This window comes from Balaenoptera physalus (assembly GCF_965194825.1).
Source record: "Balaenoptera physalus genome assembly, chromosome: 19".
In the NCBI taxonomy this organism is placed as follows: Eukaryota; Metazoa; Chordata; class Mammalia; order Artiodactyla; family Balaenopteridae; genus Balaenoptera; species Balaenoptera physalus.
This window is the reverse complement of record NC_138900.1, coordinates 65,935,071-65,949,453: the sequence shown is the minus strand read 5'-3', so window position 1 is coordinate 65,949,453 and position 14,383 is coordinate 65,935,071. Positions and strand designations below refer to the sequence as shown.

The window sequence follows — 14,383 nt, the reverse complement described above, 5'->3', positions numbered from 1 at the left end:
CTTGAAGCTGGCATGGAATACTTCCTGGGTCAGAGGGGAGGGCTTGAAGAGCCCAGAGATAGGCATTTTGACAATTTAAATGAAATGGATTGAACCCTGACCTGAACTTCTCTTGGATACCACGGCACCCCGAAACATAAAGGAGGTGGACTGAGTGAGCACAGAGTGCATTTGGCTATAAGGAAAATGTTCTGAAACAACCTTTGGAATATTCTAGCAAGACCCAAATTGGGGCAGGTCAGAAGCAAGTCTGGACAGAATCCTCAGCTGTCTGATTTTCCCAGCTTCCATTTGCCCCGAGTATAACCTGGCCAAGTTCTTCTCCTTTATAAGACAGAAAAAATTACCTTGGTGATTGGGTGGGGGTAGGTAGCTTCTGCTTCAAAAGCTACTTGTGAAAACACAATTCCACTAAGTCTTTATGTTTCTAAAACCAAATAGGGAAACTATGGTGAGAGCATGTTCTCATCTCCCACTCCACTCCACTCCACAGTCACAATGTACTGTATGTTTGTATCGTATGTAAGAGTAACATGCATAATAAGAGCAAAAACAGTATGAGGGAGGAATTGGGAGTGTAGTTTGTAAGATTCTTATACTACATGTGAATCCATGTAATATTACTTCAAGGCAAACTCTGATCAAATAAAGATATATATTGCAAACCCTGGGGTAACTACTAAATTTTCAAAAAAGATGTCTATACATGACCAGTTCTCTCACATTAAAAAAAAAAACAAACATACATCAGCCCCACGTGATCCTCCATCTTACCACCTGCTCACTCTCCTCTCCTTTCCGCTACGTTTCTCAGTAGTGTGGTCTATACTTTCTGTTTTCATTCTCTAATCTTCTTTCATTTGTAATCTGGCTTCCACTTCCATTGTTCTCATCAAACCGTTTTTGCCAAAGTCACCAATGACCGTGACATAACTATACCCAGTTAGACATTTTTTGGACCTAACTTCAGACCATGGGCAGCCTTTGCCACTGTCTGCCGCATCATCCTTCTTGAAATACCCTCTTTCTCGGCTTCCATGGCACGCACTCCCTCTGTTGTCCTCCCAACTCTCTGGGTGCTTCTGCTCTGTTCTCTGTGCGTGCTCGTCACCTCTATTTGATCATGAAATGTTTGGATTCCTCAGAATTCATTTCTAGGCCTGTGTTACCCCGTACTTGACGCTTTCTCCGTCAGCAAGCTCATTCAGGCCCATGGCTTTAATTGTTACCTTTCCCCAGAAGACTACAAATCTGTATATCCATCTTGGAACTCTGCTCTGAGCGTTGGTCCATATTCTGAACTGCCTAATTGATCTTTTCCTGTGGGTATCTCAGAGGCGACTCAAATCTCAGCATGTCCCCACAAAAAGTCATCATTTCTTTTCTAACCTAGTCTTCTTTGAGGGGTCTCTACCTCAGGAAATGCCACTTCTACCACCACTCCCATCATCATTCATTCATTTAGAAAAATGTCAGTGGAGAACTTACTCTGTGTAAGAGACTGGAGATCTTATACAGATGAACAACGGGCAAGGTCCCTGTTGTCATGGAGTTTATACCCTAGTGGAGAAGACAAACATAAATCAAGCAAAGAAACAAGCATAGCACACAATTTCAGGAAAGGGTAAATGCCATAAATAAAACCAAAGCTGGGTGAGGAGAGACCGATGGGTGGGTCAGTGGAGTGGCTGTATTAGATCGAGGTGACATTTGAGCAAATACTTCAGTGACACCATGAGGCATGCAAAGGCCTGGAGGAAGAGATGAGAGGAGAGCGATGACAAAGTCAGCCAGAAACCTAGGAATTATTCTTCACTCTTGGCTCTTCCCATGAAACGTTATCGTTATTAGTGCTTGAAACTCTCATTACTCTGCACCTTTGCTTCGACCACCCTGGCGCAGAGCGCACTCAGCTCTCTCTTAGTTTATGGTCCCAGCTGTCTCCCTGGTCTCCGCACATGCATCCTTCTCTCCCTTCAGATCCATTCTCCAGATGGTAACCAGAGTGATCTTTTCAAAATGCAAATCTCATCACGTTATCCCTCATCCTTCTTCCCTCCCTTTTTTTTTTTTTTTTTTTTTTTTTTACTGTGGTGGTTTTAAAACAAACAGGGGGATCTCATTTTCCTCCCTTTGAATATGGGCTGACCTTTGTGACAGACTGTGAAAAGAATGTGGCAGAAATGATGACTTCTAAGCAGAAAATAGAAGAGGCAATACCACTTCCATTGGGTTCTCTCTCCCGGGACCCTCAGGCTACGTGTGGGTGGTCTGACCGGCAGCCCAGCCAGTCCGTTAGCTGACAGTCAGCACTGACCAGCAGACATGTGGGCCTTCTGACGATGCCCGGCCTCCAGCCTTCCAGCCTGCCCACCTGATGAGGGAGAGGAGCAGAGGTGAGCCCTGTTGAGCTTTGCCCAAATTGCACATTCATGAGCAAAATAATTATCGTTGTTTTAAACCACTAAAGTTTGGGGTGGTTTGTTTCACAGTGAAACAGAATCAGAACATCAACTCATCAGTTAAAATATGTATTTGTAATCTGGTCTTCTTCCACCAAATCCAAGTCTGATCATGCGTCATGCCCTATCCCTGTTACCCTTCGTCTCTTGCAGTCACCTGTCTAGCTTACAAATCCTGAACGATCCCTGCCCAGACCATCCTGTTACTAGCTCTTGTCCCACACCCCCTACGAGTGTCCTTTCCTCACTTCCCAATTTGAGATGCTGTGGTTCCTCACGGTGGGCTCTCCCTTGCTCAGAGAGCTAATAAACCCAACTTGGTTGCCTGCAGCCACGTGTCTGGTGGGCTTGGGCTGGGGGCTTTAATGTGATAATGTGCAAAATGGTTAATGTGGCGAGAGTCCCCGTGTTCTCTGCCCCATCTCCTTTCCAGCCACATCTCCAGCCGTCCTTGTGATGCCTTCCTTTGCTTCCATCACCCTGGTCTCTGTTGGTCCTCAAATCTGCCATGTCCCCTCCCTCCTGCCTCTGGAGCGCACGTGGGCTCCTTGCCCATAACACGGCTTACGGTTTGAATAGTTACCATCTCCTTTGATTTGCCACTTTGACACTAGTTTGCTCCGCCAGCGTCGCTTCCCAGGAGGGAAGCCTCGTCCTGGATTTCTCCTTCAGGCTCGCAGCACCCCAGCCACTTGATTTCCTAACATTCATTACAGAGTAACGTTACTTCTGTGTGATGGTTCACTGATGTCTGTCTGTCACTGGACAGAGTTCCAGGAGGGCAGGCGATGGGTCTGCTTTTGCACACGGGTGTGTGGAGTAGTGAAACGGACGTGTGTGCTCCAACAAAGAGTCCAAAAGCCAGATGCGTGCCGGGGCTGCTAACCGGACTACAGCTGAGCAGGTGCTTTTTAGCGAGACCTCTCAGAGCCTCTGGCCCGCTGTGAAGCACCGAGAGCGCTGGAAGAAACAGCCCAAATTTAACTAAGCGTGGGATGTTTTATTTAAGGCCTAACAGTCGTATCTTGGGGAGTCTTGTTTGAGAAATGCTGACTTACGGCATAGTTTATTATTTCTCCTCTCCATGTGCACATGTACATTTATTCACAGGTCATGTACCCCGTGTGTGTGTGTGTGTGTGTGTGTGTGTGTGTGTGTGTGTGTGTGTTCTCCCCTTACTGTCCTGTTACCTGCAACTATTTTGTTGAGGACAAATGGCCCAGGTGTGGCCAGAGCCAACTCATGGTTGGACTCATGGGTTAGGAGGCAGATGAAAGGGCCTCAGAAGATGAGCCCAACCCCTTCAAGTCCCCATGGGACGAGGGGTGCAGAAAACAGCTAAACGCATACTGGTCAACGTCACGTCCTATCCACGAGCCCCGTAGTGGCCACTGGGACCCCCCACACGTGACCAGGCAGGGAACTGAGCCAAAACTAGTGCAAGGGCAACACGTGCTTCCTCTGAGCTCTGGCGTGACCGAGATGTGAAGTGGGGCTGACTCAGACGGACACCGTCAGGAAGGTGGCAACCCCTCCGCTGGCCACCACGGGGGTGGGGGGGCGGACGTCACCATCACGTAGGGGCTGCCATGCTCGTGCAGAGGCTGCAGGCTGGTGAAGGCACGAGACCTGGTGATGGTTCTGGAAAGTTGGAGCGCACATGCGTTTGGACCTTGCGGCCCGACTTGGGGGCGTGCTGACTCTGAGGGGGGTTTACCCCAGTCCGAGCAGGGGCTCAGCGCTGGGATGACGGGGTCTTTATCACCAGGGGGGTCGTGGAGGAGTGGGCACATCCCAAACATCGACCTGACACAAGCAGCGTGAGCAGCCCGGCCCGAGAGGGTACAGCACGCATGCAGCTTGTTCTGTGACTCGGGTGGCCGGCTGTTGAGTAGTTTGAGACAAGGAGTACAAGACCTGGGTGGGTTGGAAGGGTCAGAGGAATGTGTGCGAGAATGTTTGTCCAGCGAGCCTGCTTCCCTCATGTGAGTGGGGCTGGAGGTGGGGGCAGTGGAGAAACAGAAGTACTGCAAGTTAGGGGAGAGGCAAGGAAATGCTTATTCCTATAAAAGGATGGGAGAGTAATGCAATAATCCAGCGACGCTAGGGAGGAGTCCTTTTATTGTTGATCACGTTCATTGGGCTGATAATCTGAGGGGAAAGCATTCTTTGGGCAGAAGAAAATTTGATTCTCTGATGTCTGGCCCCTTGTCCTGCTGGGGCTGAGGCCCTGGGAGTGTCGATTCTGTCCACTCACACCTTCTGGGCTCACAGCGGTCACGGACTTCCTCTGACAGTGTCAGCAGATGCGGGCAGCCCACCTGCCTCATCATTTAAGAGGCAGAGTCCCAGCTCAGCCAGGGACCGGCGTCTCCCAGTGTGCTCCCCAGCAATTTGGATTTGATTCGATTGCGGTCCCATCCTCAATTTCTGGGCCTCGGGTTTTCCATCTGTGAATTTGCTTTCGATGCTGGGGCGCTTTTTGTTTTGTTTTGCTTTGCTTTTTATTTGTTTGTGGTGGTTAGTTTTAGTCCCGTGGCTCTAGCAGGGGCCCTACCGTGTAAGGGACGGAACGGGAGGCTGGGCCTGCTGCACTGTCTGCCAGCGCGGGCTGGTCTTCATCCTCAGGACCAGAGAAGCTTAAAACAAAGAGATCCCAGACCCACAGCTGGCTCTGGCTTTGGCTCACGGCGACAGCGGTGTGCAGCTTGGATGTTATCCCCCGTGCACTCATCCAGAACTCTAGGCTACTTTGTGCACAAATAGAGTGGCTGCATCGTTGTCTGTAATTGCAAAAAGGGAGAAAGAAGAGCTGTAGGGAAGTGTGAATGTTCCATGGCAAGGGAAGGGTGGACTGGGTCCCGGTCGGGGCAGACAGTTGCCGCCAGCACGAGGCCTGGGAGCATTCCTCAACCTAACCCAGAACCCTGCCTGGGCGCTTGCAAGGGCAGGGGCAGGGACGGGGTCCTTCCTGAGGGGCCGGACACTGGCCCCTGCGAGGTCTGAGCTCTTCCCCTTGCTTCAGGGCAAAGTGCTTGGCTTTGCAGAGCCTCAACGCCATGCACAAGGCGCATGGTTGTGCGGCCTTGATTGTCACCGACCACGTGGGAAATGAGTGTCGTTCAGGAGAAAAAGGCATCTATTTTCCTCTAAGCTGTATTTATTTGTCTTTTCGTAATTTCCTTTATTTATTATCCAAGTAGTTAAAACATTAAACATTATGGATTGAAAAAGAGTTATCAGTAATCTTATCATCTAAACATCACCAGAGTTTGACGTTTTGGTGTATTAGCCTTTGTCTGAGCATTTGGATATTTTACAAAAGTTTGCTTACATTTTGTACAGTCAGCATTTTATTATACGAATGTTCCCATTGAAGACTGCTGGGTAGTCAGGATAAAAGCCCTGTGGGGTCAGTAGGACCATGCGGATGGGAGGTGTTGCCAAGACCCCAGGGCAAGAGCTGTACTCATTGCTGAGGCCACACGAAGGGAACCCTGAGCCTGGTGACATGGCCTTGCTGGGCCTCTCCTCCCCACCTGATGCTGGATTGCACGTCATACACGAGGACCCACAGACCAGGTGTGATGACCCCCATTTTGCAGGTGAAAGAGCTGAGGCTCTGCAAGGCCAAATACTTTGCCCCAAAGCAAGGGAAAGAGCTCAGACACCCAAACCATGTGTTTCTGACCCAAGGTCTGTGTGCTCACCCCTGTTTTTATTTTGTACAGCTTCTCGTCGGTGTGCTGGAAAGTTGTCCGTTCTCTGGTAGAAGCGTCCATGCAGAAGGGCAGCAACCTCCCAGGCAGCCAATTCCAGGCTCCTCAGGAGGGCTGATGCCAGGAGGCGGCCCCAAAGGTACGTGCCACCCTCGGAGCTGGCTATTCCTGTGACTAGCCTTTGGCCCAACTGGGCCTGTTTTCATCAGTCTCCCCTGGTCCCACCATTTCTCCTTGGGCTTCCTGTTTCCTAAAACAACTTTGATGGAGAAGTAAATGGAGTGAAATCTGCTTTCCTTCTCTCTTGGGTTTTCATAACCAGCCTTAGTGAGAGGCAGCCCCTCACGTCACCTGGGTTGACACAGTTGGGTAGAGACAGGGCTTGGCTGTGGGCTGTGGATCCAGCTCAGCCACTTAACTGGTGACACAGCTACAGTGACTCTGCTTTCTGATCTGCAGAATGGGTGTGCCAGCGGCGCCTCCCAGAAGGGGCTGGTGGAGCGTGTCAACATGTGTCAGGTTCTGAGCTCAGCCTGTTGGAAACACCCAATAAACGTCAGCTCTGACAATTACTGCTTGTTCATGGGTAGTACTAGCTGAAGTTTATTTTCAATGCCAACCACCAGTTAAGAAGTGCCGTAAAAACATCTGTGGCTTGGTCTAGAAAGTGACTCTGAGGAAGGATGGCGATGGGGAGATCAGGTGTGCCTGGGCACTCCTCCCCTCCCCGTCCTTGCCTGGTAACCCCCACCCCAATGCCCACAACCTTGCTGAATATTAAGGAGGCTCTTCTTTTTTGGAGTGTGTATATCCTGCTAGATATCCTCTATTCTTTTCACCCTCCCAACCCTATAGTATAATTTTAAGCATTAGGGGCTTGGGCCAGGTTTAGAGGTTTGAAAACTGGCTCTGAGCTAACAAAGGGCAGGAGAGAGGCTGCGATCACATCACTGGGGCTGACGTCCCCAAACCCAGAGCTTGGAGTTCCTCATCGCCCCCTTCCTTTGGGGGCACCAGACATCGGGTCTGCTCCCCATGTTTCTGCCGGCTGGATTTAGGCGGCGCTGTGGGTTCACACTGCACGTGAGTCGGCTCCAGGCAGAATGGAACCGGTGGTTTGGGTATTCTGGGCGTCTCCCTCTGTGTGTGCATGGTGTTTGAAATCCTGGGGCCACCCCTGTAAAAAGCTCCTGCAGCGGAGCTGGAGGGCGGGAACCTGGGTTTGTGCTTTCACCACCTGGTGGCGCCACTGAGGCTGCAGGACGGAGCAACCGACATGCCAAGGCCTGAGTGTCAGGGCTGACAGCGGCGGGGGTGCAGGCCCAGTATAAACGGTGTAAATGCGGTGCCTGCCCTGCGTCCATGCTTACGTTGGCCGGGGCTACAGATGCCAGCTCCCAGGGAGGATGGGGGGGGGCGAGTTTCTGGCTTACAGACACCCCTCATTCTGTCTCTGTCTCTGTTTCTTTCTGTCCCTGTCTGTCTCTCTGCTCCTTCCTCCCATCTCTCTCTCTCTGTCTCACTACCTCTGTCTCTCCCCATCTCTGTCTCTCTCTCTCACAGGGACAGGGCCCATCTTACCCTAGAGGTTGGCAGTGAGCTTCCCATCTTTCCTCCCACTGGGGCAGGAGGCTCCTCAGGTCAACTTTCACCTCGGAGTCTACACCCCAAGGTGGCTTCTCCTGCGTAACCCGTGCCAGGTTTGTGGGCTCACAGGTGGGCTCAGAACCCTTCTCTTTGGCCTCAGAGGGCTGGGGCAGAACGATTGTGGTAATCCTGGTTGATGGGCTGACATTTGACTGTAAATTGGATGGAACCAGCTGCGAAATGAAAGCAGGATTTCGGTTTATTTAACAGCGATAGTGTCACTGCACTCAGCATCATGGGGCGTTAGTGTAAAAATAAAAAATAAATGAGAATACTGTTCAAGTAACCTGGATTTATCACTGTCGCTACTGCAGAAGCATCAGGCCACCTCTGTCTGCAGAAACCAGTCTCGGAAAACGTCCTCCGAGACCGGACCCAACACAGGATGGCCTCAAATGGGATGGGTGGAATAGCTGTGCGCTGGTAGGATTTTTGTTCTATTTTGAACTTTTCTACTTTCTGAGCTTCTCTGCTTTCCCAGGAAATACCAAACGGGGAAGAGAGCAGTGAAGGAAAATTCCTTCTATCACTTTGGCAGTGAGGTTTCTTTTATTAGTAGACTTCATTTTTTAGAGTGGTTTTAGGTTTACAGAAAAACTGAGCAGAAAGGCCAGTCCCCATCTCCTTGCTGCCCCGTCACCTCAGTTTCCCCTGTTGCACCTCAGTTTCCCCTATTGCTAATGTCTTGCATGGGTGCGGTGCATTTGGTACAGTTGATGGGGCAATATCGATACATCATTGTTAAGTCCGTAGTTGGTGCTGTACATTCTGTGGATTTTGATAAATGTGTGATGTCATGTATCCACCATTACAGTATAATCCAGAAGAGTTTCACTGCCCTAGAAATCCCCTGTAGCAATGAAATTTTAAAGCAACTTAAAAAAACCAGAGCTATCCCACCTTTCAGAGCTGCATAAATACCCTAGGAATTGGATAGCAGGAGCATGTGCAGATGAGATCCTGTTAACTGCACGCAGGCAGGGCCGGGATGTGTGTGTTAGAGGCTTGCCCAGAGGCCGGAGCCGGGCCCAGTGAGGAGCGGACAGGGGTCGCACTCGTGCATAGTGGCGGTGGTGTGTGCATGTGCGTTAGTAAAACAAAAGGAAGGGCGATGGGGAGGCGTGGGCCGGCCCACTGAGTAGGACTAGGAGGTGAGGTTTTGGGGTGGGGGCTTGTTGATTCTGGCTGATGGAACGTTTGCTGCCGACACGTTGCCCATGGGTGATGGTGCCGCGAGGCCGGCTCTGAGCCCGCACACCTAGTGGGGAAGCGGGAAGAGGCGTCTTTGCCTCCTCTGCACAGTCCTGCTGAAGCATCTGCTGCCGAAATGTTTCCTCCCTGTGCAGGGGCACTGTGTGAACACAGGCTGGCCAGCACCCTGTGCCTCTCGGTCCCACAGATAATAAAGCTCCCTTGCGTCCTGGGGGTGAGTGGTGGCCTGGCCAGGCCTCTGGACAAAGCAGGCTCCAGGTCCACTGAGATGGCCCCGAGAGGCTCCAGGAACACGAGAAAGCTGGGCTTGCGCTGGTCTCTGAGAAGGGACCCTCACAGCCCCCATGCCCAAGCTGAGGGTCCCTGGAGGCGTTTGTGGGTAAAATAGAGCCTGGCACGTCTGCCTGTGCTTGAACTACTCCAGTTCGTTACCGGAATGCTCCCCTGTGAGGCGGCAGCCCTGATACTGGGTGTGACGGCATTCCCGAGACCTCAGCCAGCGTCCGTTTAATTCTCCAAACCCCCTGTTTGCCCCTGAAGACGTTGCTTTGCCATTTTTCCTTCTCTCCCTCCCTGGCTTTGTCGTTAAACGTGATGAAAAAGTACTGACTTGTATTCATTCCCGGGACCGTGGAGACAACGCATCCCTGGATCTCCTAGGCTGCCGTGGCCAGTTGATAGCCAGTTGGCTGAAATCTGATGTTAGGAATGTGGGGTCTTTTTGGGAACTGCCCGTAGCTGCCAAAACGGTTCTAAATACATGAAAAGTAGGTTAACTTGCTACGCTCCTTGCGTTTATTCTTCCAGCTGAAATTTTCCTGACTTTTTTTCCCTTTCATTTTATTAGGTTAATAAAACTTGGTTTTCGAGCGTTTCACTGCCCCAGGAGGGCAGTGGGCCCCATGTCCAATTCATCAAGTGCCTAATGAGTGGCCTCGGAGGTCCTGGCCCATCCATTCCAGAAGCTCTCTCTGCCTCGTAAAGGTGAGGCCTACGGGCTGCACTGTATATTTTGTCTGTTGGTTTCCCAAATTCTCCTGCCAGCTCAACTGTCACTTCTCAGGATTTATATGAGGCCGACGGCACCACGGGGCAGCTCCCCTCCGCAGCAGAACCCCCCTCCTTTGCTCGTTCTTCACACACACCACACACTCTGTGCCATAAAACAACCTTTCTGCAATAAAATGAAATAGAAATGTGTCGATGCTAGCATTTTAGAACATTCCAGCCAAAGGGCTGTGGGAAATGCCTTCGTTTACATGAAGGAGGGAAGCTCTGTGAAACTAGGGGATAAAACAGTGTGAGAAAAGGCCTTTAGTAAGAAGAAATAGTCTGGCATTTAAAATAAATAAATTAAAAATAAAACGTGTGCATGTGAGTGTGTGTGTGTGTGCAGTCACTACATTCTTTATGCACATACGTTTATGCTGTCCTGGTTTGTTTTTGGTGTTTCAGAGAAAGGGCAGTGAGGGAGAAAAGTGGATGTCGCTTGCCTTCTGAGCCCAGCGCCTGGGCTCTGTCTCCTTCTAGAACATTCTTCCTTTTCCTCCCCCTGCAGGCTCTTTTGCCTTCGCCAAGTTGTCGGGATCCTGCCAGCTCCAGGCTTGGGCTGTGTCTGCCCCAACATGGATGGGAAGCTAGAATCTGAGCACCAAGAACTCGAGGTACAGCTCAGGGCCCGGGAACCCGAGAGACGCGGTGAAGGTTGCGAGCATGGGGCCGGTCGCTGGGTCGTGGGGTCCCCGGGCCAGAGGCCTCCCGAATTTCCACACAGCAGCCTGGCCGGGTCCGGGTTCCTTCTCTCTGGTTTGATCCTCCAGAAATCGCCTGGCCTTTAATTAAGCACCCCAGCGGGGTGTGCACCATTGCTGACAAGTGACTCCACACGGCCTGTTGATTTTTTCTCCCCTTCCTTTCCGTGGCGTCTTGAGCACCAGAGGGAAGGAGCACGGAGGGAAGGTCATGCTTGCTCTGCAGGCAGTGAAAGGGAGAGGGAACGCTGTCTCAGAGGGTTCTCTGTGATGCCCTCTGCATTTTATCACCCACCGGCCCCCGAAGCCAGGGCACAGGCCCTGTCCAAACAGTTGGCTGAGGTTTAACACCTGAGATGTGGAGACGTGAGACATCTCCCAGGCTGTGGGGCAGAGGCGAGGATGGCTGTCCCTCTTCTGCAGACTCTTTCTGTGGAGGAAGAGGATTCTGGAAGGTCTCTGAGGCCAAGGGGGGCATCCATGGCCGGCCCACCCACGGGTAGACTGGCACCAGCTAGCACCTCCCTCCTTCCACATGGGGAAGACGCAGTGCAGATTGAGTGGCTCTCAGCAGGGACCTCAAAGTGTCCACACGCCCCAGAATTTTCGCCCCAGTCTTGCACGGCCCTGTATGTTCCCGTTGGGCTGAAGGATTTCATGGCGTGTGGGTCAGTGGCTTGGAGTTCCCACATGGGAGGCCACGAGCAGCCGTTCTGATTGGGGCTTTGGGGCTGGGGGGAGGTAGGTCCAGTTCACCCCTGTGAAGACCCTCAACCCAGGACTGGCCTTTCTCAGTTGGCCCCCCATTCCACCGCAAGGCGGCTGGAGTACCACTGTCGTGCAGGATTTCCCACGAGGAGCTGGCCTTCTCCCCTGCACACCCCTCTTACCGGGCGTTCATTGTGCATTCGATTATCTTCTGAAAATACACTTTGAAGAGTTTTTGTTTTGTTTTGTTTTTCCTACTTGACAGTCTTGAATCAAGTAGGCCATTTATCTTTTAGGCAGAAGAATTTCAATAGTTACACTGCACACTTGCTGGGGGATCACAGGCTCAAAGCAGAGAGGTAGTTTAAAAATTTTTTTCATCACGGGTTTATTCTTGTCTTAGCTCCCCCCTAAACTTTGCAGCTTTCCTCCCCTCCAACTAATCCTCCCGACTGCGGCCCACCCCCAGCCCCCATGGATCCAACCCACCTTGAGCTACTCAAACTGAAAGAAGCATTCATGCCTAGGCCATCTGTTTGTTTAAACTCACCCCGTGTTAGTCCACGTTAAATGCAGCAGAATGGAGAAAAATGTAATTCTCTGTCGGCTTTTGATCAAAGAGAGGAGTTTTTTTAAAAAAATTCAAGATGGATTTCTGAAGGACAATGTTATACACATTCTGTGTGTTTCTGAGCTTCAGTGTTTAGTTGAGTTGGGGGGAAATTTTTTTTTTCCCCTTTTGATCCCAGGGAGAAAACACTCACACAAACACATCTCAGTGCCACAAACAGTGCGAGACAGCCACTTTTCTGTAGACTCCCCAGCTGTAAAGTGGACGGGGACTGCCTGTAACTTATCAACAGAGCAAGAAAATACGGCTCAACGGCTATATGCAAACCCTTTCTAGCTTCTGTGGGAATTCAGGGCGAAGTCACTCTTGTCTGGGCAAATTCAGGACCCAGGATGCTCAATACCCCCACCCCCCCAACCGGCGCAGAAACACGCAGATCCATGCTCACTCCATGATCTGATTTTCACGACCAATCATTAAATGTACATTTCTCCCCTCACTCCCTCAGCTTCAGAGCAAATGCAAATAAAAAGTGCTTAAAATGGTTAACATTTCCTGTCACTGAAGGCATTCGTTAGGGGCGGGGGTCGCTGAGTTTTAAAGTGTATTTTCGTAGGAAAACTCATTTCAGATCTGCGGCAGGAACTCCGACTGTTTCACACAGTGAATCTCAGGGTTTGCGATAAGCCTGAGTCCGTTGCAGGCGGTCGAATGATCCTTTATATTGTGCGGGTGCAGGAGAGCAAATATCCAAATGTGACCTGAGATTAACCTGGGGCCCAGCTCAGGTCACAGGGAAAATTGTAACATGTCCTCTTTCCCCACCCTCCCCTCTGCTCACTTTCTTTTCCTTTATTGGAGAAAAAACCAAATTTGGTGCTTTAATTTGTTGTGTTTCCTCTATTGATTGTTTAGCTAGCGATTTTGCCAGCTTCCTGGATGTGCATTCTGGTTCTGCACAAAGAGCCACATTTCCTTCTGGAATCGGGACCAGGACGCAGACAGACAGCAGCAGACACTGGAAACTGTGAGTACTCCAGTCTCTCCTGTGGCTCTGACCCCGCTTGTCCCATCCCGTCCCGTCCCGCTGCCCCATCCCGTCCCGTCCCGCTGCCCCTTTCTTTCTCTACCAGTTAGCTTTCTGCGGGGCTCCTAGGCTGAACTCACTCTGTCAGCCCTCAGCACCATTCTCAGCTTTTAGGAAAAGAGACCCTACAATTTCTACACAAACATCGGGTAGGAAGGGGAGGGGGAGTGTGCTTACCTATTGCAGTGACTTCAATTTTCATTTTAAGGCTCCGAAAGTTGGAGAAAGTAAACAGAAGCAGGCTGGTTTATTTCAGGGGCTAACAGGGAGTCCCTACTGAATTTACCTAATAAAATGAATTTTAAAAATTTTCATTTTCTCATTTCATTCCAGCAGAAAATGAGTTTGCCTTTATAATGTCCAGATCTTTCAAACTCTATTGAGTGAGAAATTAAGTTACAAAATGTAAATACTTTGGTATTTATATATATATATATATATATATGAAATGAATATATATATGAAATGAAGTAATCTGTGACTGTAATACAATAGCAAGCCTGACTTTAAGGCTCCTAGGACACTTAAAATTTTTTTTATGATGTGTAATAAAGAAAAATAAAATTCAGTAGAAATGTTTCTCTTTTAAAATGGGTGAATTGTGATACTTAATAAATTTAATTGTAATTTTCATTTAACATGTTATCTATTTACCAAATTTTTTTTCTGAACATCTTGTCAAATGTTGGGAGGGTTGTAAAGAAAACATGTGTTAATATTCTGGGCCACAATTGACTTCTTTCCTTTCCTCCGTGAAACTATTCCAACAAGTATGGGAAATTGTAAAACAATGTAGTTCTCTCATGAAAAGAATACCCTGACTTTAATTACCAAGAGAAAGCAATTAATGCTCAAATTTCAAGGCCAATCCAGTGATCAGTTAGGAGCAGGAAGAAGGGGGGAAAGCAGGACTGTTACTTGCATAAGAAAATCCAGAAATCGACATCATGCAGATGTATAATTGGAATGTGATTGTATTTATAAGGAAAAGTTATATAAACTTCAAAAATGGTAGTTGTTTTGCTTAAGTGCCTGAAAAAAGAGTTCAGAATAATATTTGGGTTATCCCAGTTTTATGCTCTTGTGTTCCCAAAGCCTTGTTAGGTTAAAGAACTCCAAAGGAGTGGGGGGGTGTGTGTGTGTATGCGTGCCTCCTCCGTGTCCCCAACCCCCATGAAGTCTGCAGAGAAAAAGGTGGGAGCTGACTAGTGACCAAAAAAAAACAC

General features: G+C 49.6%; 1 protein-coding gene across 14 annotated transcripts in view; it reads left to right on the top strand.

Annotated features, from left to right (window-relative positions):
- The window catches only part of LOC309648402 (uncharacterized protein C16orf95 homolog), a 487,317-nt gene that overhangs the window by 172,772 nt on the left and 300,162 nt on the right, over positions 1-14,383 (top strand). For 11 of the 14 annotated variants that reach the window (XM_082436948.1, XM_082436942.1, XM_082436947.1 and 8 more), the window contains exons 5-9: positions 6,194-6,320; positions 8,143-8,251; positions 9,888-10,024; positions 10,599-10,704; positions 11,796-13,097. In XM_082436948.1, coding sequence (XP_082293074.1) covers positions 6,194-6,320; positions 8,143-8,251; positions 9,888-9,966 — 315 coding nt within the window. In that variant the 3' untranslated portion in view covers positions 9,967-10,024; positions 10,599-10,704; positions 11,796-13,097. Of the gene's footprint in view, positions 1-6,193; positions 6,321-7,744; positions 7,882-8,142; positions 8,252-9,887; positions 10,025-10,598; positions 10,705-11,795; positions 13,098-14,383 lie in introns of those variants that run through there. The other 3 variants (XM_082436954.1, XM_082436953.1, XM_082436946.1) reach the window with 3 other exon arrangements.